The sequence below is a fragment of the Oncorhynchus kisutch genome, linkage group LG4 (assembly GCF_002021735.2).
Source record: "Oncorhynchus kisutch isolate 150728-3 linkage group LG4, Okis_V2, whole genome shotgun sequence".
NCBI classification, from domain to species: domain Eukaryota; kingdom Metazoa; phylum Chordata; class Actinopteri; order Salmoniformes; family Salmonidae; genus Oncorhynchus; species Oncorhynchus kisutch.
In genome coordinates, this window is record NC_034177.2 from 7661670 (window position 1) to 7684101 (window position 22432).

Below are 22432 nucleotides of genomic sequence, written 5' to 3' on the forward strand. Positions count from 1 at the left end.
TATGCCAACTACCTCATCAAGACAGGAGATTCAACTCAGTTGTGTTTGTTTTACCGTTTCACTGTCGTGGTTGTCTTCGCCGCGTCGATTTCAAACCCCGATCAGCGATTTGCTATTTTCTAGACAGAATTTACGTTTCCATCCACAGCAAAAAATCCCAAACATGCCGTGCCCGTGTTTGACAAGTAGATGGCAGTATTTCCAAAATGCACAACTATATAAAATTGTCAACTCGAAATTACAACTCAATCAAGTTCATATAAATTTATTCAAAATTGACAAATTACCCAGATATACACACAAACACAAAGTAGCATAATCTGTCTATCTCTTTGAGCTCCTGTTGTGTTTCCGGATGATGCTGAGGAGGTTGTTCTTGGTGACCATGATGTCATCCTCCCCCCTTTGCTTGGCTTTCTGTTTGTCCCTCCTCTGCTGCTCATGGAGGTGGGGGGAGTTGAGAAGCTGGGGGGGAAGCTGGGAACCTGTGGGCTTCACCCGGTTCACCACCTCCAGGAACAGACGCTTGTTGTCGTTGTTGACAAAGGTGATGGCCGTGCCCCGGTGGCCCAGTCTGCCTGCTCTGCCCACCTGGGAGGCAGGAGTGTAAAAGTCACACTGGACAGAACCATTTGCAATGACACCTGAGTAGCTAACCCCCCCACACACACACTTTCATCCATTTGTAGACAATACTATACAGAAAAGATTCTGTGCCAGATGCTCACCCCAAGATGCAAGAAGGTATTGTCTCAGACATTGATTTTATATGACAAAAGCACACCAGATTTTCCCCATTCACAACAATAGCAAATTGACCCACCTGATGAACATACTCATCCATGTTGGTCGGCATGTCAAAGTTGACCACCAGTTTGACATTGACCAGATCGAGCCCTCTGCCCAGTACGCCAGTGCTGACCACCACTTCAAAGTCCCCTTCGAGTAGACCCTGAGGAGGTACAAAACAGCTTAACGGTTGAATACTCTTTATGGAAGTACACTGCCTGTGACTAGCTTTTCTGTTTGAGCCATAATAGCCAGACCTGGGCCCGTATTCATAAAGAATCTCAGAGTAGGAGCACTGATCTAAGATCAGGTCTTATCCATGTAATCCGATTCATTATGATATTTAAAAAGGATAAACTGATCCTGGTGCAAACTTTTGAGTCGAGACCACTGAGTCAAAATGAGATCTACCGCTCAGACGTAAAAACCTATTCAACATTAGGCTATTAAAAAAAAAAGTTCTGTAACCATGAGGTTTGTGCAGTAAGCTATAGGCCTAATACAGTATCATTGAAAATTGTCTATACTTGAAATGCCCTGACAATGTTCTTCTCAGACCATTGTAAAATGATATAAACAAACAAACAAAAATTGTGGGTATATGATCACACTGGTAATAGATCATTTGTTGTATTGGCACAGATGAATGAGGAGAAATTTAAATAATTTGCTGTCTTTTTGTTACTGGACTGATGGTGCCTGCCACTGATGGTCAGTACCCAGGAAACCCTTTAAACATTCCACTGAATATACCTCGAGGGTACGACGCAAATTACAACATTTCTTAATGTTTTAAATCTGTAAATGAAAATGAGTGTTTCTTATTGGACAAGTCCTGGCATTCCCTTTCCTTGTTCCAGTCTGTCATATTCCGTTTGGTGCTAATGAACAAAGAAATAGCTGGCTGCCACAGGCCTCACCTTGAGGATGCGGTTGCGTTCCCACTGGGTCTTGTCTGAGTGAATGGCCACCGTGTTGAGGCCCATGATCTTCTTCACGGCCTCACACAGTAGGTCCGCCCCAAGTTTACAGTCCACAAACACAACCACCGGAGGCTGGTACAGCTTTCCGTCCTGGGTGGGCAAAACAAACACACAGGTAATGAGGAAATACAATACATTACATTGAACATCTCATAATATGGAGTTGGTCCCCTATTTGCTGTTATAACACCCTCCACTCTACTTTCCACTAGACGTTGGAACATTGCTGCAGGGACTTGCTTCCATTCAGCCACAAGAGCATTAGTGAGGTTGGGCTCTGATGTTGGGCGATTAGGCCTGGCTCGCAGTTGACGTTCCAATTCATCCCAAAGGTGTTCGATGGGGCTGTGGTCAGGTTCTTCCACACCGATCTCGACAAACCGTTTAATTCTTTGGCAACAGCTCTCCTGCAGTCAGCATGAAATCGCACGCTCCCTTAAAACTTGAGACATGTGTGGTATTGTGTTGCGTGACAAAACTGCACATTTTAGAGTGACCTTTTATTGTCCCCCAGCACAAGGTGCACCTGTGTATTGACCATGCTGTTTAATCAGGTTCTTCATATGACACAGCTGTCGGGTGGATGGATTATCTTGGCAAAGGAGAAATGCTCACTAACACGGAAGTAAACAAATTTGTGCAGAAACTTTTAGAGGTAAGCTTTTTGTGCGCAATAAACATTTTCTGTAATTTTTTATTTCAGCACATATTGGGTTTATATTTTTGTTCAGTATAGAAGAAAACAAGTTTATTTAAATTGTTGGAAAATAGACTGTGGGTTGCAGGTCAAATATAGGAGTACAAGTCAACATCCCCCTGGATGGTAACACTGATCTAAGCAGATCTAATGCCATTTCGCCAACGGGTCTGTGAAAGCACAGCCTCTTCCCACTCCCCTACCTTATATAAATGGTATGAACCGTTTCTCAGTTTCCTGGAGCAAAGCCATGGCTGAGGTCCCACCCATTTCCTCTGGAGAGGGGGGCAGCTGTCTTAATATCGTCCAGTGGGAGTCTTCAGGATACTGCAGGAATTCCCACTTTTGACAGAGTTAAGAGATTCTCTAGTACTTTTGTAGAATTTTTTAGCCAGTAGCACTCACAAGCTAAAAGTGGTTGCAGAAAATTGCGTACTACATCACATGCCGATATGTGCACCACGTCATTGCTCTTTCTCACTATGCTGTGTGTGAGCCTTGCTAGCTGTCAACTCAAATGCAGAGAGACGGAAGCTCATTGGCTAGAACTCAATTTGCTAGGGGGCTGGCCCACATGGGGGGAAAATGTAAGGTAAATGGCACAGCACAGATTCAAGAAAAACAGTTGCTTTCAAACTAGGGATTACACATTGACACATCCAGCCCAAAGAGGGAGGTTTAAAAAATACATAGTAGTTGCCAAAGTTTCAGAGCAGGTCTTTAATAACACTCATTGCTGAGAGCATATGCTTTATGACACTATACAGAAAATGCCAGTAACCTGTCATTAAAATTCCCAAATTAACAATTAAAATGTCATTTACACCTGGGTCGTGTTCATGAGGCCACTCAACGGATAACATTTTAAATCATTTTACAACAGAAAACAAGAACTCCCTGTTTCAGTCTGTTTTCTTCCGTTTGCTGCCTAATGAACACAACCCAGGAGACTGAAGAAAAGCTATTGAAAAATCACCTACATTTAAAATCTCAAAGAGCTTCTTCTTCTTGGAGGGCTCCTCCACCCAGAGGACTATCTGCCGGATGTCGGCGCAGGGCTGGTTCCTGTCCCCGATGGCGATACGTACCGGGTCCTGGGTCAGTCGGGCTGCCAGCTGCTCTGTGCCCTTGGGGATGGTGGCAGATGTTAGCAGGGTCTGGTGCTCCTCCGGGATGTTCTCCAGAACCTTCAGGATCTGCTGCTGAAAGCCCATCTTCAGCATGGTGTCTGCCTGCACTCATAAGAGGACAAATGATTTTTCATTCTGCTGAACAATGTCGAAATAGTATTACTGGTACACGGGATGGAGGTCAATCCCATTTCAATTAAGTCAATCTACAAAAATATGCTCTTTTGCCAACTCTGGTACATTTACATCGATGTGAATACTGAAATGTTGATTAATTTGCACGGTCTTTCGTTAAACAAAAGGGAAGTGTCCTTTTAAATCATTTCAAAATGACGGCACAATAGTGTTCTTCATTAATGCTATGAGAAGACATATTTACCTCGTCAACCACCACAACCCTCACTCCATCCAGCTGCACTGCCTTCTGTTTCAGGATCTCCAGCAGTCGTCCTGGGGTAGCAATTATTATCTAGAAGGCAGGTAAGTTGGCGATTATTATCTAGAGGGCAATTAAGGAGGCGATTATTATCTAGAGGGCACTTAAGGAGGCGATTATTATCTAGAGGGCACTTAAGGAGGCGATTATTATCTAGAGGGCACTTAAGGAGGCGATTATTATCTAGAGGGCACTTAAGGAGGCGATTATTATCTAGAGGGCACTTAAGGAGGCGATTATTATCTAGAGGGCACTTAAGGAGGCGATTATTATCTAGAGGGCACTTAAGGAGGCGATTATTATCTAGAGGGCACTTAAGGAGGCGATTATTATCTAGAGGGCACTTAAGGAGGCGATTATTATCTAGAGGGCACTTAAGGAGGCGATTATTATCTAGAGGGCACTTAAGGAGGCGATTATTATCTAGAGGGCACTTAAGGAGGCAATTATTATCTAGAGGGCACTTAAGGAGGCGATTATTATCTAGAGGGCACTTAAGGAGGCGATTATTATCTAGAGGGCACTTAAGGAGGCGATTATTATCTAGAGGGCACTTCAGGAGGCGATTATTATCTAGAGGGCACTTCAGAGAAAAGCAAATACAGTTTGGTTAATCAAACTGTATTAATTAAATAAATAAACGTAATGTTTCTTAAGGCAAGTGGTAACTCTACTTTGCACATAGAAAGAAGTCTATTTGCATCCGTTGTTTAATGGCTGTAGTCGTCCCTTCTCATGGCTATCTGCATAGGGCGGCAGGGTAGCCTAGTGGTTAGAGCGTTGGACTAGTAACCGGAAGGTTGTGAGTTCAAACCCCCGAGCTGACAATCTGTCGTTCTGCCCTTGAATAGGCAGTTAACCCACTGTTCCCAGGCCGTCATTGAAAATAAGAATTTGTTCTTAACTGACTTGCCTGGTTAAATAAAGGAAAAAATAAAAAATAAAAATAGTATAGCCTGTCATTTGAAATTGTAGCTAAGCTATGGAGGGCCTTCATTGCAAGGTTATGGGAATTTAATATTGACATCATGTAGAAAATGTCTGGTAAAACATTGACCTAATACTGTCCAGTACTCTCTTTGAAACATTGACGTAACAATTGTAGACTAATGTACAGCATCATGAGAAACGTTGTACACTATTATACAGCATTATAAGAAACGTTGAGGTAACGTTGTACACTATTATACAGCCTCATGGGTAACGTTGTACACTATTATACAGCCTCATGGGTAACGTTGTACACTATTGTACAGCATCATGAGAAACGTTGAGGTAACGTTGTACACTATTGTACAGCGTCATAAGAAACGTTGAGGTAACGTTGTACACTATTGTACAGCATCATGAGAAACGTTGAGGTAACGTTGTACCTTGATGGTGCTCTTGAGGCGGTGGAGCTGCGGGGGCAGGGGCATGCCTCCCACCAGCAGGCCAGTCCTCATGTTAGGTAGGCCCATCACCAGCTCCTTAGTCTGCCTCTCGATCTGAATGGCCAGCTCCCTGGTGGGGGTCAGGATGAGAGCTGCCGGACCACCGAGACCACCCTCCACTAGCCTCTGATTGGGGAGGAATCAAGACAATATTTATTAACAATAAATAGCTTTTTGGTCTAAGGGTAGCAAATTTCAAGTAACTTCCACACTTTTTAGTTTTCATTTCTGGAAACAACCCTAGAGTTAGGCTCCGTAAGGGTTAGGCTCCGTAAGGGTTAGGCTCCGTAAGGGTTAGGCTCCGTAAGGGTTAGCCTCCGTAAGGGTTAGCCTCCGTAAGGGTTAGCCTCCGTAAGGGTTAGCCTCCGTAAGGGGTAGCTAAGCTACAGAACATAAAACAGGCCTGTGCATATGAATTACTCATCGCTGTTGCTTCAAGGAGTCGCCAGTGAGAGACCGGTTCAAAATTGGGTTTAACAGCGGTGCTGGATTTTCAACGTTTAGCCGAGGTACTTCTAGCTGAAAACGGTGCCAACAGTGAGGTTGAAACACAGTGAGGTTGATATTTGTCCTTTGTGACAAACCTTGATATTGGTTATAGTCCGTTCTGACAAACCTTGATACTTGTTATGTTATAGAGTCCGTTCTGACAAACCTTGATATTGGTTATAGTCCGTTCTGACAAACCTTGATACTTGTTATGTTATAGAGTCCGTTCTGACAAACCTTGATATTGGTTATAGTCCGTTCTGACAAACCTTGATACTTGTTATGTTATAGAGTCCGTTCTGACAAACCTTGATATTGGTTATAGTCCGTTCTGACAAACCTTGATACTTGTTATGTTATAGAGTCCGTTCTGACAAACCTTGATATTGGTTATAGTCCGTTCTGACAAACCTTGATACTTGTTATGTTATAGAGTCCGTTCTGACAAACCTTGATATTCTCTCTCTCTTTTTTTTTCAACTTTAAAAAGTTCCTCCTTTGTTACTCAATATTATGAGAAAAATCATTTCAGTATTTTTCACAACCATGAAACCAAAAAAGTATCATGAAAGATAAACACTAATGAGCTTTTCACACCACAACCAAGCCGAGCCTGTACAAAGCTGTACTAGGTACAGTTGAAGTCGTAAGTTTACATACACCTTAGCCAAATACATTTAAACTCAGTTTTACACCATTTCTGACATTATCTCCTAGTAGAAATTCTGTCTTCGGTCAGTTAGGATCAACACTTTATTTTAAGAATGTGAAATGTCAGAATAATAGTAGAGAGAACGATTTATTTATTTCATCACATTCCCAGTGGGTCAGAAGTTTACATACACTCAATTAGTATTTGTTATCATCGTCTTTAAATTGTTTAACTTGGGTCAAACGTTTCTGGTAGCCTTCCACAACCTTCCCACAATAAGTTGGGTGAATTTTGGCCCATTCCTAATGACAGAGCTGGTGTAACTGAGTCAGGTATGTAGGCCTCCTTGCTCACACACACTTTTTCAGTTCTGCCCACAAATTTATGGGATTGAGGTCAGGGCTTTGTGATGGCCACTCCAATACCTTGACTTTGTTGTCCTTAAGCCATTTTGCCACAACTTTGGAAGTATGCTTGGGGTCATTGTCCATTTGGAAGACCCATTTGCGACCAAGCTTTCACTTCCTGACTGATGTCTTGATGTTGCTTCAATATATCCACATAATTTTCCCTCCTCATGATGCTATTTATTTTGTGAGGTGCACCAGTCCCTCCTGCAGCAAAGCACCTCCACAACATGATGCTGCCACCCCCGTGCTTCATGGTTGAGATGTTGTTGTTTATACTTGCGTACTATTGTTTGTACAGTTGAACGTGATATCTTCAGGCTTTTGGAAATTGGTCTCAAGGATGAACCAGACTTGTGGAGGTCTACAATTTTTTCTGAAGTCTTGGCTGATCTCTTTAGATTTTCCCATGATGTCAAGCAAAGAGGCACTGAGTTTGAAAGTAGGCCTTGAAATACATCCACAGGTACACCTCCAATTGATGTCAATTAGCCTATCAGAAGCTTCTAAAGCCATGACATCATTTTCTGGAATTTTCCAAGCTGTTTAAAGGCACAGTCAACTTAGCGTATGTAAACTTCTGACCCACTGGAATTGTGATACAGTGAATGATAAGTGAAATAATCTGTCGGTAAACAATTGTTGGAAAAATGACTTGTGTCATGCACAAAGTAGATGTCCTAACCAACTTGCCAAAACTATAGTTTGTTAACAACAATGTGTGGAGTGGTTGAAAAACGAGTTTTTATGACTCCAACCTAAGTGTATATAAACTTCCGACTTCAACTGTAGGTATGCATCCACCAAAGTTGCTGAAAAGGTCCACGTGAAAAGAAAAACACTTTCAGACCCAGCATAGTTCAGTTCAGTGTGATAAAACAGTGTAATAATCAAGCCAGCCACAAAAACTGTATTTCACTATACCTTCAAAGCACACACTACCACTGGCAGCAGAAAGGCCACCGTCTTCCCAGAACCCGTGTCAGCACTGGCAATCACGTCCCTGCCAGCCAAGCCAACAGGCACCATCTGCATCTGAACAGGGGTGGGCGCCTCATACCCTGCCTTCTTCAGGTTGGCACTGAGAGTTGAGGGAAGGTTACATTGCTCAAACTCTATGATGGGCCTGCCCACCTCCCTGCCCTCTGTCACAATGCCCAGCTCCTGCTTTACTCGCTGCACTTGTTCCTCTGTCAACCCAGAGATAAATGCATCTTCCTTGTAGGAATAGTCCTTGTATACATCCTCAACAGTATCGCCAGCTCTGTCAACGGCTGGCTGTCCACATTGTGAAGTCCTCTTCTCCTCTGTGTCATCTCGGTTAAAGGCATCTTCCCCTGTGCCCATGCCCATTTTAGCCAGGTGACTGGCCTTGCACTCTAGGCTGCACACATCATTGTCAGTGCTGTCGCAGATGTACTCCCCGAAGCGAGCACACATGACGCAGACGGGCTCCCCCGGTTCGGGCCATCTCTGGCTCTTTCTGAAGGATTTTACAGGCTCCTCTTCTTCGCTTTCCTCGGTGCTGGACTCAGACTCTGAGGACTGTTGGTCCTCTGGTGCTTGTACAGGACTCCATGTACCCTGCTCCAGGGTTGGAAGGTGTGTGTCCTGGTCATCAGGCTTCACCTGTGTCTCAGCGTTCATGTCTGTCTCTACACTCTCATAGGGAGCTGTAGTGGAAGTCTTTAGGCTGTGGTTGGGGGGTTGTCCTGTGCCATCGCTGCCTTCCTTTTCTCCCTCCTGGCTCACCTTGCACTTCTTCTTAAGCACCTGACTTGTGTTGTCTGTTGGTCTCTTCACCTTCAGTGCTCTTGGCATAAACATGTTTCCAAAGTATTATCCTAAAGAGCATGAATGGGTGTGACAGACGGTTACGAATACGATATACACGATGTTTAACGTTAATCAAAGACTATCTCAGTGATAATGCCACCTGTACACGGATGAGTGGGCATCAGCTAGCAAACGCTAGTAACCTAGCCAGCTAGCGATACAAAACAACACCAGGTTTTGGCGCAATTACATTGCGATTTATAGATCAAAACGACGCAAGTAAACACACAAAACTAATTATTAATTGCTGATGAAAAACACAAAGATATCGACGTAAACACCCCAAACTGAAGCTAGCTGCTAGCGAGCATAAAGCATCTAATCCAACGTCAACTCACTCAGAAAGCAGACTCATGTTGATGACGTCTCTAGTCTTTTTCTTCTTCTTTGGGTTTTATGGCGAACTACACGCAAAAGGTGTGTTTTCGCCACCAACCGAACGGGGGTGCAAACATTTACAAAAAAATAAAAAATATCCATTGGGAGAAGGGAAATTGTACATTAATCCACGCAAATGTAAAAAAAAAAATCTGCATCTGGATTAGTATATTTTTAAAATCGAATTAAATAGTTTTTGTTGATCATATTATTCCAGTGCTAGCCTCTCTACACTTACTTCCTGTTAAGGCAAGGGCTGATTCCAAGGGTCTAATGCTAACCTACAAAGCATTACATGAGCTTGCTCCTACCTATCTTTCTGATTTGGTCCTGCCGTACAGACCTACACATACGCTACGGTCACAAGATGCAGGCCTCCTTACTGTCTCTAGAATTTCTAAGCAAACAACTGGAGGCAGGGGTTTCTCCTATAGAGCTACATTTTTATGGAATGGTCTGCCTATCCATATGAGAGACACAGACTCAGTCTCAACCTTTAAGTCTTTATTGAAGACTCATCTCTTCAGTAGTTCCTATGATTAAGTGTAGTCTGGCCCAGGAGTGTGAAGGTGAATGGAAAGGCACTGGAGCAATGAACCGCCCTTGCTGTCTCTGCCTGGCTGGTTCCCCTCTCTCCACTGGGATTCTCTGTCTCTAACCCTATTACAGGGGCTGAGTCACTGGCTTACTGGTGCTCTTCCATGCTGTCCCTGGAAAGGGGTGCGTCACTTGAGTGGGTTGAGTCACTGAAGTGATCTTCCTGTCAGGTTTGTGCCGTGGCGGAGATCTTTGTGGGCTATACTTGGCCTTGTCTCAGGATGGTAAGTTGGTGGTTGAAGATATCCCTCTAGTGGTATGGGGTTGTGCTTTGGCAAAGTGGTTGGGGTTATATCCTGCCTGTTTGGCCCTGTCCGGGGGTATCATCGGATGGGGCCACAGTGTCTCCCGACCCCTCCTGTTTCAGCCTCCAGTATTTATGCTGCAGTAGTTTATGTGTCGGGGGGTCAGTCTGTTATATCTGGAATATTTCTCCTGTCTTATCCGGTGTCCTGTGTGAATTTCAGTATGCTCTCTCTAATTCTCTCTTTCTTTCTCTCTCTCAGAGGACCTGAGCCCTAGGACCATGCCTCAGGACTACCTGGCCTGATGACTCCTTGCTGTCCCCAGCCCACCTGGCCGTGCTGCTGCTCCAGTTTCAACTGTTCTGCCTTAGGACTACAAATCCACATAATAAAGGAATGATGCATTATATATCATGTAAATACTTGCAACTGACAATACAAGGCTGAACCACAACAAATTATTAAGCAAATTCATCAAGGTTGTATCTGAATTTATGTTCAAACTTAGTTACTGATATATCCGTGTTCTGTCCAATGTTCTCTAACTACATATGACTCTAAATACCCCCAAGTCATGTTGTTAAGTTCAAAATAATAACATATAAAAAATAGCTGACACCAAATCAATGAGGGTTTGGAACTTTAAAGCCCAGATCTCAGAATCATCTTTTTGCAGATAGAACCATATAGTCCCAAACTCGACAGGCTAATCTATTTCATTGGTTAGTTAGAATGTGTATCTATCCTGGGATGCATTTTACAGAACATAAGCATTTTATCCAAACAAATCAAGCTATGTATGCGTAGATTCTGTCCAATTTCTAACTGTAGTAAAAGCATGATGGCCTCTTTTGATGTTGTGCAGAAGTGGCTGGGTGGTACGCGCACGCGCAATAGCGCAGCCCTTTCTTAGCCACAGTGCTGCAGGAGAACCGCAACAAGCGAGGAAAGCAGAGGGGAACCAACTTGTGTTTGAAAACAAAGACTTGAATGGGAATCGGAATGTTTTGTCTCTCTATATGAAGAAAATATGCGCCTTCCTCAGTGAGATTCTTCTGAAATAGGTTGACAGCTATTAGGCGAACCCCATTTAAACTGGGGCGTATTCATTACGCCGATTCTGTTGCAAAACTTTTCTTAAAAGTAAGCCAACGGAACGAAACGGGGAGGGACCTACCTGAATTTCTCCAATAGAAACTCTGTTTGGACTAATGATTACAACCCAGGTAGCAGCAGAATGGCTGAAAAATACAGGCAGAGTCGCTAATTGCACTATTCATTTTGACTCAAAGGAGTTAGACAATACCATACGGACGGTTTGCAGTCTACCCTCCATGTCTGCTCCAACGAATTGTACATTTACATAGGCAATTGAAGGCTTGCAAATCAAGTAACGTGTAGTGCATTCAAATCCTTTGTGGTGGGATGTCATCGACTTCTATTGCGACATAGTTAGTAACCATTGTGTTTGCCGAAGGCTGTTGACACTTCAGGGTGTTATGATGGGTGAAGTGACGGACGCCAGGGAAATTAAAAATACCTTTATTGTTCCCGCAATAAAGTCTTCCGGTCACTATGATTGTTCTCGAGCAAAAATCTACTGTAGCCTCACGTGGCTGGTGGCCAAAGCATTTGGGACAGGTAGGTGGTGTTCTGTTTTTATAAATTGCATTGTTTCATTTAGTTTGTCAATAATTACATCTATTTGGTTTTCAAACATATTTGTCAGCAATGTGGCTGTTTTCCCCATTGCAATATTATAGCTCAGCTATACAAATAACACACACCACATCATTCAAGCTAACAAGATATGCATTTTTAAAGTGCAATTGATGTGTATGTTGTGTGTGTGTGTGTATGTATGTATGTATGTATATATATATATATATACTGTAAAACCACTGTATTTACAATCCCTGAGAGAAGCATCCATCCAAAACAAGCAGGCATCATTCTCAAATAGACCTCTGCTAATTAAGAACCAGAACAGCTGCGTGATCAATTCTTATCTAGTTCAGTTCCGTTCATTGGCAGTGGGCTATAAACATGAGGGTGTGAAGTGAAACGGTGCCAGAGATTGTGAATGTATCCTGCTTGAGAGCTATGCCTCTTGAGTATGACACCACCCACACCATAATATCAGATCTAGATGGCTGTTGATGCCATCCTACTTTCGCAATCAAATGGTTATAGGTGTTACCATGGTTATCAGTAAGCCTCTATAGTAAGAGCATGTGACTCATATTATTATTATTATGTCTAACAGTAAAGATAATGTTGATACTCGGGTTCACATTGGTGGCTATATCTACAGTAGACCTAGTTACAGTATTAGTCACGAGAGTCACATTTGAGTCTACCGTAGTAACAAATAGCAGAGCAGTAACAGTTGTGTTTGGTTAGCCATTTAGGTACTTCAACAAAGACAACAGTTTTATGTGGTGGTAATATAAATTCATTTGGATATACATTTGAGTCTGAACACAAACCTTTTGTCACTTTGTAGGGGGGTGTACAGGCCATTATTTATATATATATATATATATATATAAGATGTGAATTGTCACAATCCAATTGTTTTCCACCTCACCCCATTGCTCTAAACTGCATTGAGTCCCAATGGTCACTGATGACCAGATTAGAGATCTCATGACTCATCTGTGAAGCAAGGCCCAGCTCAATGATGTGGAATGTAGCTTGAAGCTGGTCAAGAGGTACTTGTGTGGGTCTGGTTTCCCCGGATACAGATTGATAGTAGACCTGGGCTAAAAAGCATGTTCAATCGAGATTCTCCACTGAAAGAGCATTTTAGTCTAATCTGTGCCTGGGAATCTGGCTCTAGGGGTCTTTTCGATACATTTTAATTACTGCACCTTGAGTTTCATTCCAAGACATGCAGTATTGCTAAAAGCCTCATAGTCACGGGACAATATGTGACCTTTTGAAAGCAGTTCAAACAGCACACGTTCTGGGAGAAAGTACTTCACATCTTATACTCTCTTCTTTGATCTGTTTTAAACCTTAGAGTTTGGTAATAGCCAGCAGTTTGCCTGAAGGATGATTGTGTTGTATAACCTACTCCGTGTACTCAAGCCTACTGTTTGTTAAAGGCCATAGAGCAGATGCAGAGATTTGCTTTACAGAAGGGAACATAGTAGTTGGGGCGGCAGGTAGCCTAGTGGTTAGAGGGGGGCGGCAGGTGGCCTAGTGGTTAGAGGGGGGCGGCAGGTGGCCTAGTGGTTAAATCAAATCAAATCAAATCAAATTTATTTATATAGCCCTTCGTACATCAGCTGATATCTCAAAGTGCTGTACAGAAACCCAGCCTAAAACCCCAAACAGCAAGCAATGCAGGTGGAGAAGCACGGTGGCTAGGAAAAACTCCCTAGAAAGGCCAATACCTAGGAAGAAACCTAGAGAGGGGGGCGGCAGGTGGCCTAGTGGTTAGAGGGGGGGCGGCAGGTGGCCTAGTGGTTAGAGGGGGGCGGCAGGTGGCCTAGTGGTTAGAGGGGGGCGGCAGGTGGCCTAGTGGTTAGAGGGGGGCGGCAGGTGGCCTAGTGGTTAGAGGAGGGCGGCAGGTGGCCTAGTGGTTAGAGGGGGGCGGCAGGTGGCCTAGTGGTTAGAGGGGGGCGGCAGGTGGTTAGAGGGGGGCGGCAGGTGGCCTAGTGGTTAGAGGGGGGCGGCAGGTGGCCTAGTGGTTAGAGCGTTGGGCCAGTAACCGAAAAGTTGCTGGATCAAATCCCCGAGCTGACAAGGTCGTTGTGCCCATGAGCAAGGCAGTTAACCCTCTATTCCCCAGATGTGGATGTCGATTTTAAGGCAGCCCCCCCCCCCGCACCTCCCTGATTCAGAGGGTTTGGGTTAAATGCGATAGACACATTTCAGTTGAATGCATTCAGTTGTACAACTGACTAGGTATCCCCCTTTCCCACTACACCATCCGCTCACTGATGCAAGACAATTAATTATGTTTCATGTCCTCATTGTGCTTTTGAAATAGCCAGTCAAATATGTATGCTAATACTGTTATTTTGGTTCATTTATTTATGTATGTAGTATTTGCACCAGGGGGGGGTGGGGTGGGTGGGGGGTAGCCTAGTGGTTAGAAGGTTGGACTAGTAATCAAAAGGTTGCCAGATCAAATCCCTGAGTTGACAAAAATCTGTCGTTCTGCCCCTGAACAGGCAGTTAACCCACTGTTCCTAGGCAGTCATTGTAATTAAGAATTTGTTCTTAACTGACTTGCCTAGTTAAATAAAGGTACAAAAAAAAAAAGAAGGTGAATGTGCCAAATGTAAGGAGATGTATGGGGGGGTCTACATGTCTCCTCAGATACAAAGCTAATGTCTGATATGAGACTTTAATAGTTGGACTAGATACAATAACCATTGTTCACTAACATAACTTTTGATAAGATGTTAGAAGTTGTAAAGATACAGTGCATTTGCAAAGTATTCAGACCCCATGACTTTTTCCACATTTTGTTACGTTTACAGCCTTATTCTAAAATTGATTTCAATTATTTTTTTCCTCATCAATCTACACAAAATACCCCATAATGACAAAGGGAAAACGGGTTTTTAGAAATGTTTGCAAAACAGAAATATCTTATTTATGTAAGTATTCAGACCCTTTGCTATGAGACTAGAAATTGAGCTCAGGTGCATCCTGTTTCCATTGATCATCCTTGAGATGTTTCTACAATTTGATTGGAGTCCATCTGTGGTAAATTCAATTGATTGGGCATGATTTAGAAAGGCACACACCTGTCTATATAAGGTCCCACAGTTGACAGTGCATGTCAGTGCAAAAACAAAGCCATGAGGTTGAAGGAATTGTGTCGAGGCACAGATCTGGGGAAGGTTACCAAAAAATGTCTGCAGCATTGAAGGTTCCAAAGAACACAGTGGACTCCATCGTTCTTAAATGGAAGAAGTTTGGAACCACCATGACTCTTCCTAGAGCTGGCCATCAGGCCAAACTGAGCAATCGGGGGAGAAGGGCTTTGGTCAGGGAGGTGACCAAGAACATAATGATCACTCTGACAGAGCACGAGAGTTTCTCTGTGGAGATGGGAGAACCATCTCTGCAGCACTCCACCAATTAGGCCTTTATGGTAGAGTTGCCAGACGGAAGCCGGCCCTCAATGAAAGGCACATGACAGCCCGATTTTCTAAAATACACCTAAAGGACTCTCAGACCAGGAGAAACAAGATTCTCTGGTCTGATTTAAATCAAGATTGAACTATTTGGCCTGACTGCCAAGCGTCACGTCTTGAGGAAACCTGGCACCATCCCTAAGGGAAAGCATGGTGGTGGCATTGTCATGCTGTGGGGATATTTTTTTCAACGGCAGGGACTGGGAGACTAGTCAGGATCGGAGGAAAGATGGACGAAGCAAAGTAAAAAGAGATCCTTGATGAAAACCTGCTCCAGAGCACTCGGGACCTCAGACTGTGGCGAAGGTTCACCTTCCAACAGGACAACAACCCTAAGCACACAGCAAAGACAACGCAAGAGTGGCTTCGGGACAAGTCTCAATGTCCTTGAGGTCCAGCCAGAGCCCGGACTTGAAGCCGATCTAACATCTCTTTAGAGACCTAAAAAATACATGTGCAGCGACGCTCCCCATCCAACCTGACAGAGCTTGAGAGGATCTCCAGAGAAGAATGGGAGAAACTCCCCAAATACAGGTGTCCCAAACTTGTAGCATCATGCTGCCAAAGGTGCTTCAACAAAGTACTGAGTAAAGGGTCTGAATACTTATGTAAATGTCATATTTCAGTTTTTAGTTATTATAAATTTGCACAAAAAAAATCTAAACCTGTTTTTGCTTTGTTATTGTGTATAGATTGATGAGAAAGAATAAAGCTGTAACGTAACAAACTGTGGAAAAGGTCAAGGGGTCTGAATACTTTCTGAATGCAACATTTAACACAATTTTGTCCTTTGTCTCACAGACATTTTTACGTTTTAAATTTTTTTTGTTGGTCATTTTAAAAAGATGCTCTTATCCCACCGGTCCCCTGTGGGAGTCGAACCAACAGCCCTGGAGTTCCAAGCACCGTGCCTTACCAACGGAGCAACACGGGACCACTGACAGTATGAATAAGAACAATAAATGGACGAGAAAGTTACATCAATTCTGACACACATCTAATACACAAGCATACGATTCAGAGAGTAACTGCCTGTAAATCAATCCCATTCAAACTCCCAACTGTTGTCATGAAAAGCTGCGTCCGTATTCCAATAGCATCTCAAAGTAGCCTTGGTCCAGGATCAGGTCCCCTCTGTCCTTTTATAAGGTGTATTCATTATGCTCTAAAAGGGAAAAACTGATCCTGTATCAGTACTCCTTCACTTAGTTTCTTTGTGAGTACGTGACCTGGTCGTATTTAATTTGCCCTCTGTTGTGCTTGTGTTTTTAATGCCCTACGTTGACTATTAGATACAGGAACCAATAGGAGAGCTTGTTTTACTGGGGTGTATTAGGGTATAACATGGGTCGGGAACAGGCGGCCCACGGGCCAAAACCGGCCTACAAGTCGTTTTTGGGGACCGAAGTGTTTAGTACAACAACAAAAAAGTTTTTTTTAAATCATCATAAATTCAGCCCCCAAAAACATCCCCACAAATAAAACTTCACATAATCTAGGTACGAAATGGTGTTATTTTCAAATACTATCTAATTCCTTGACCAGCTTGTGGTCAATTTGCAGTGTACAAATTAGCATAACTATGTTCCGACCCCTCGACCAGCCACTCTGACAACACTCAGCCCGCGGCTGAGTCCACCCCCGGGGTGGAAATAAATAAATAAATTGCACGTGGCATAAGCACTCCTAAAAACAACTGCGCTTTGAATCTAGCACAACCTCGACAAGACATCTGTTTTGTATTCCTTTGACTAACTGAACAGATCATCTTGTCTTAGCTCTTATTCATAAAGACCGACACAGATCTACACACTGTAGCATAGTAGAACAGTCAAATATATCCTCGTACCCGAGAACACTCGGGTACGAGTACAACCCTTTTCTGTTTTGTTTTTTTGAGTGGAACATCTCATTGAATTAATTTCACTAATTTGATTGGGGGCTATATGTATCAAGCACCTCCAGTGACAGAATAATTAAGTCCCCTTTATCCTTGTTATTTGATTCGTTGTCATCTAAAAGTTACATCTGACCCTGAATCAGCACTCCTACTTTGAGACACTTGATACAATTGGCCCCTTGACCAAGGGTGATGCAGTTGGATTCGGGCCTCGGAGAGACAGAATATTCTACTGCAGTTGCCAGTGAGACGATTTTAGGTTTTGTTGCTCTGTAATATTGGAAAATACATGAGCTTCTAACCAGATCCCTCCGTGTACCGTATTTTCAATTGGGTCTGAATGAAATGGGATGATTCCAAAAATACTGTCTCATGTTCCCAAAGGTAGAGAGGCAGATCTGGTCTTCAGATCCCAGCGTACACTGCTACCGCTCAGAATACTTTCAGGCACATAAGCAATTAAGCAGAGTTTGAGAGTACACACATATATATATATATATATATATATATATACACACACACACACACACACACACACACACACACACACACACACACACACACAGATAATGAATCTGGAATATATCAGATTTCGGTGTTGTCAAATCAAATCAAATGTATTTATATAGCCCTTCGTACATCAGCTGATATCTCAAAGTGCTGTACAGAAACCCAGCCTAAAACCCCAAACAGCAAGCAATGCAGGTGTAGAAGCACGTCGGATTGCTATGGTAACTTGTGTGGAACATATAATGCAGTTCTGCTCAGCACTTGAGGTTAGAGACTTGAGGTAGGAGAGGTTAGAGACTTGAGGTAGGAGAGGTTAGAGACTTGAGGTAGGAGAGGTTAGAGACTTGAGGTAGGAGAGGTTAGAGACTTGAGGTAGGAGAGGTTAGAGACTTGAGGTAGGAGAGGTTAGAGACTTGAGGTAGGAGAGGTTAGAGACTTGAGGTAGGAGAGGTTAGAGACTTGAGGTAGGAGAGGTTAGAGACTTGAGGTAGGAGAGGTCAGAGACTCGAGGTAGGAGACTCGAGGTAGGAGAGGTCAGAGACTTACATAAAGTGATCTATTGAACAGTAGGGAGTTCTGTTTTTTTCCCTTTGTGAATGCTACTAGGTGAGGTCCAGTGAGAGAGGAGTAGGCTATCCCTTGTCAATGTAGATTATTTGATCGAGGTGGGCATTATGGTGTCATCGCCTCAAAGGACTCTAGCCCCACCCCTAACCTTTATTTACTGTCCTCGCCTCTGGGAGCCGCGTCCACCCCTCCGATTGATCCTCTGGGAGCCGCGTCCACCCCTCCGATTGATCCTCTGGGAGCCGCGTCCACCCCTCCGATTGATCCTCTGGGAGCCGCGTCCACCCCTCCGATTGATCCTCTGGGAGCCGCGTCCACCCCTCCGATTGATCCTCTGGGAGCCGCGTCCACCCCTCCGATTGATCCTCTGGGAGCCGCGTCCACCCCTCCGATTGATCCTCTGGGAGCCGCGTCCACCCCTCCGATTGATCCTCTGGGAGCCGCGTCCACCCCTCCGATTGATCCTCTGGGAGCCGCGTCCACCCCTCCGATTGATCCTCTGGGAGCCGCGTCCACCCCTCCGATTGATCCTCTGGGAGCCGCGTCCACCCCTCCGATTGATCCTCTGGGAGCCGCGTCCACCCCTCCGATTGATCCTCTGGGAGCCGCGTCCACCCCTCCGATTGATCCTCTGGGAGCCGCGTCCACCCCTCCGATTGATCCTCTGGGAGCCGCGTCCACCCCTCCGATTGATCCTCTGGGAGCCGCGCCCACCCCTCCGATTGATCCTCTGGGAGCCGCGCCCACCCCTCCGATTGATCCTCTGGGAGCCGCGCCCACCCCTCCGATTGATCCTCTGGGAGCCGCGCCCACCCCTCCGATTGATCCTCTGGGAGCCGCGCCCACCCCTCCGATTGATCCTCTGGGAGCCGCGCCCACCCCTCCGATTGATCCTCTGGGAGCCGCGCCCACCCCTCCGATTGATCCTCTGGGAGCCGCGCCCACCCCTCCGATTGATCCTCTGGGAGCCGCGCCCACCCCTCCGATTGATCCTCTGGGAGCCGCGCCCACCCCTCCGATTGATCCTCTGGGAGCCGCGCCCACCGCTCCGATTGATCCTCTGGGAGCCGCGCCCACCCCTCCGATTGATCCTCTGGGAACCGCGTCCACCCCTCCGATTGATCCTCTGGGAACCGCGTCCACCCCTCCGATTGATCCTCTGGGAGCCGCGTCCACCCCTCCGATTGATCCTCTGGGAGCCGCGTCCACCCCTCCGATTGATCCTCTGGGAGCCGCGTCCACCCCTCCGATTGATCCTCTGGGAGCCGCGTCCACCCCTCCGATTGATCCTCTGGGAGCCGCGTCCACCCCTCCGATTGATCCTCTGGGAGCCGCGTCCACCCCTCCGATTGATCCTCTGGGAGCCGCGTCCACCCCTCCGATTGATCCTCTGGGAGCCGCGTCCACCCCTCCGATTGATCCTCTGGGAGCCGCGTCCACCCCCCCGATTGATCCTCTGGGAGCCGCGTCCACCCCCCCGATTGATCCTCTGCAGTGGTGTAAAGCACTTAAGTAAAAATGATTTAAAGTACTAAAGTAGTTTTTGGGGATATTTGTATATTTACTATTTATATTTTTGACTACTTTTACTCCATTACCTTCCTAAAGAAAATGATGTACTTTTTAGTCCTTGCATTTTCCCTGACACCCAAAAGTACTCGTTACATGTTCAATGCTTAGCAGGACGGGAAAATGTCTAATTCACACACTTATCAAGAGAACATCCCTGGTCATCCTATTGCCCTGATCTGGCAGACTCACTAAACACACATGCTTAATTTGTAAATTATGTCTGACTGTTGAAGTGTGCCCCTGGCTATCCGTAAATTAAATATATATATATATATATATATATATAATAATCGTGCTGGGTTAATATAATTGGAATTTTGAAACTATTTATACATTTACTTTGGATACTTAAATATATTTAAAAACCAAATACTTTTAGACTTTTTCTCAAGTAGTATTTTACTGGGTGACTTTCACTTTTAACTTGAGTCATTTTCTTTTAAGGTATATTTTCCATTTTTAATCAAGTATGAGAATTGGGTACTTTTTCCACCACTGGTTCTCTGTTGGTCAGTTTGCTTCTTCTCAAGGCGTAGGCCAAGGAGTTGCCCCAAATATAACCACGGAGTCATTCCATCTCAAAACTCACAAGAGGATTTCAACACTCACCATATCAGATTGTTTTGAAGTTGTCTCTGTAGGTAGAAACAAGATAAAAGATTTGTATTCCAGAAGCATTATTTTGTTGAAATATAATTTCATCTCTGAGAAATCAAGCTAATGGATTACACCCAAATTGGCCATTTTGTATTTATTTATAGGATTCTTTAATCTACCACAAATATAGTACCTAACATTCGATTTGGACGATCAGTTCCTTCTTTGCAACTTTGGTTAGAAAACCAATATCTTTTGCTCATGATGAAAATAAATGGTGGGCTCAATTAAGTGGTCAATCCAGTCCTTTAAAAAAAATCATTTTTATTTAACTAGGCAAGTCAGTTAAGAACAAATTCTTATTTACAATGACGGCCGACCCCGGCCAAACACAGACGACACTGGGCCAATGACGGCCGACCCCGGCCAATGACGGCCGACCCCGGCCAATGACGGACGACGCTGGGCCAATGACGGCCGACCCCGGCCAAACACGGACGACGCTGGGCCAACCCCGGCCAAACACGGACGATGCTGGGCCAATGACGGCCAACCCCGGCCAAACACGGACGACGCTGGGCCAATGACGGCCAACCCCGGCCAAACACGGACGACACTGGGCGGCCAATTCTGTGCCGCTCTATGGGATTCCCAATCACAGCCGGATGTGATAGAGCCTGGATACGAACCAGGGACTGTAGTGACGCCTCTTGCATGGAGACGCAGTGCCTTAGACCGCTGCGACACTCAAATGTCCTCAATGAAAGCAATTCAGTTTGTCCTTCACTTGGTAACCTTGTGCTTCAACCCAACTCCTTGAAGAGTCCAACAAATGGCAGCTGTCTGAGCGTGCTATCTGCACAATTCTCATATGAAGACTTTTCCTACAAGCTCCAAACTTTGATGGAGAAATGGGCTAGTGACTAAAATGTTGTGATAATAAATAAATGAATAAAATAGTAAAATTTTATAATGCATTGTATGTTTTTCATTCAAATGTTTAGAAAACATTGCTATATGTAGTGGGATTAGTGATACTTACCATTGAACCAAACCCAATAGCAATACAAAACAGTAAACAGTGTATGTTTGGGACTTTTACCATTGAACACTTTAAAAATAAACTATAAATATGTGTTGTCCATATGAATAACCCCTATGATGTAACTGGAATGATGAGATGTTCTTCTTCTCTGTTTTTGATGAGAGATGTTCTTCTTCTCTGTTTTTGATGATAGATGTTCTTCTTCTCTGTTTTTGATGAGATGGATGTCCTTCTCTGTTTTTGATGATATAGATGTTCTTCTCTGTTTTTGATGAGATGGATGTCCTTCTTCTCTGTTTTTGATGATATAGATGTTCTTCTTCTCTGTTTTTGATGAGATAGATGTTCTTCTTCTCTGTTTTTGATGAGAGAGATCTTCTTCTCTGTTTTTGATGAGAGAGATGTTCTTCTGTTTTTGATGAGAGAGATGTTCTTTGTTTTTGATGAGAGAGATGTTCTTCTTCTCTGTTTTTGATGATAGATGTTCTTCTTCTCTGTTTTTAATGAGATAGATGTTCTTCTTCTCTGTTTTTGATGAGAGAGATGTTCTTCTTCTCTGTTTTTGATGAGATAGATGTTCTTCTTCTCTGTTTTTGATGAGAGAGATGTTCTTCTCTGTTTTTGATGAGAGAGATGTTCTTCTCTGTTTTTGATGAGAGAGATGTTCTTCTCTGTTTTTGATGAGATAGATGTTGTTCTTCTGTTTTTGATGAGATAGATGTTCTTCTTCTCTGTTTTTGATGAGAGAGATGTTCTTCTCTGTTTTTGATGAGAGAGATGTTCTTCTCTGTTTTTGATGAGAGAGATGTTCTTCTTCTCTGTTTTTGATGAGAGAGATGTTCTTCTTCTCTGTTTTTGATGTGAGAGATGTTCTTCTTCTCTGTTTTTGATGTGAGAGATGTTCTTCTTCTCTGTTTTTGATGAGAGATGTTCTTCTTCTCTGTTTTTGATGAGATAGATGTTCTTCTTCTCTGTTTTTGTTTTATTGTTTCACTGCCATACTGTGTTTA

At 44.0% G+C, this 22432-nt stretch overlaps 2 protein-coding genes across 2 annotated transcripts in view; one reads left to right on the forward strand and one right to left on the reverse strand.

The window, feature by feature from the left end:
* Positions 1-249: 249 nt before the first annotated feature.
* ddx59 (DEAD (Asp-Glu-Ala-Asp) box polypeptide 59) lies at positions 250-9299 on the reverse strand. Its single transcript, XM_020480159.2, has 8 exons — positions 9191-9299; positions 7941-8860; positions 5409-5594; positions 3979-4068; positions 3450-3701; positions 1710-1862; positions 824-952; positions 250-591 (listed from the first exon to the last, which is right to left on the reverse strand). The coding sequence occupies exons 2-8, from the start codon at positions 8841-8843 to the stop codon at positions 325-327; spliced, it is 1980 nt and encodes a 659-aa protein (XP_020335748.1). The 5' UTR covers positions 8844-8860; positions 9191-9299; the 3' UTR covers positions 250-324.
* A 1697-nt stretch (positions 9300-10996) lies between these two features.
* The window catches only part of LOC109889016 (calmodulin-regulated spectrin-associated protein 2), a 109430-nt gene continuing 97994 nt past the window's right edge, over positions 10997-22432 (forward strand). Inside the window, exon 1 of the mRNA XM_020480158.2 lies at positions 10997-11713. Within this exon, the coding sequence (XP_020335747.2) occupies positions 11572-11713 (142 nt within the window). The 5' untranslated portion in view covers positions 10997-11571. The remainder of the gene's footprint in view (positions 11714-22432) is intronic.

Coding starts and splice junctions, on each gene's coding strand:
- ddx59 (XM_020480159.2), bottom strand. CDS start 8,843: ATGTTTATGCCAAGAGCACTGAAGGTGAAGAGACCAACAGACAACACA. Junction 953..1,709: donor AACGCAACCGCATCCTCAAG/GTGAGGCCTGTG, acceptor GTACCTCCTCAG/GGTCTACTCGAAGGGGACTT. Junction 592..823: donor TGGATGAGTATGTTCATCAG/GTGGGTCAATTT, acceptor CCTGCCTCCCAG/GTGGGCAGAGCAGGCAGACT.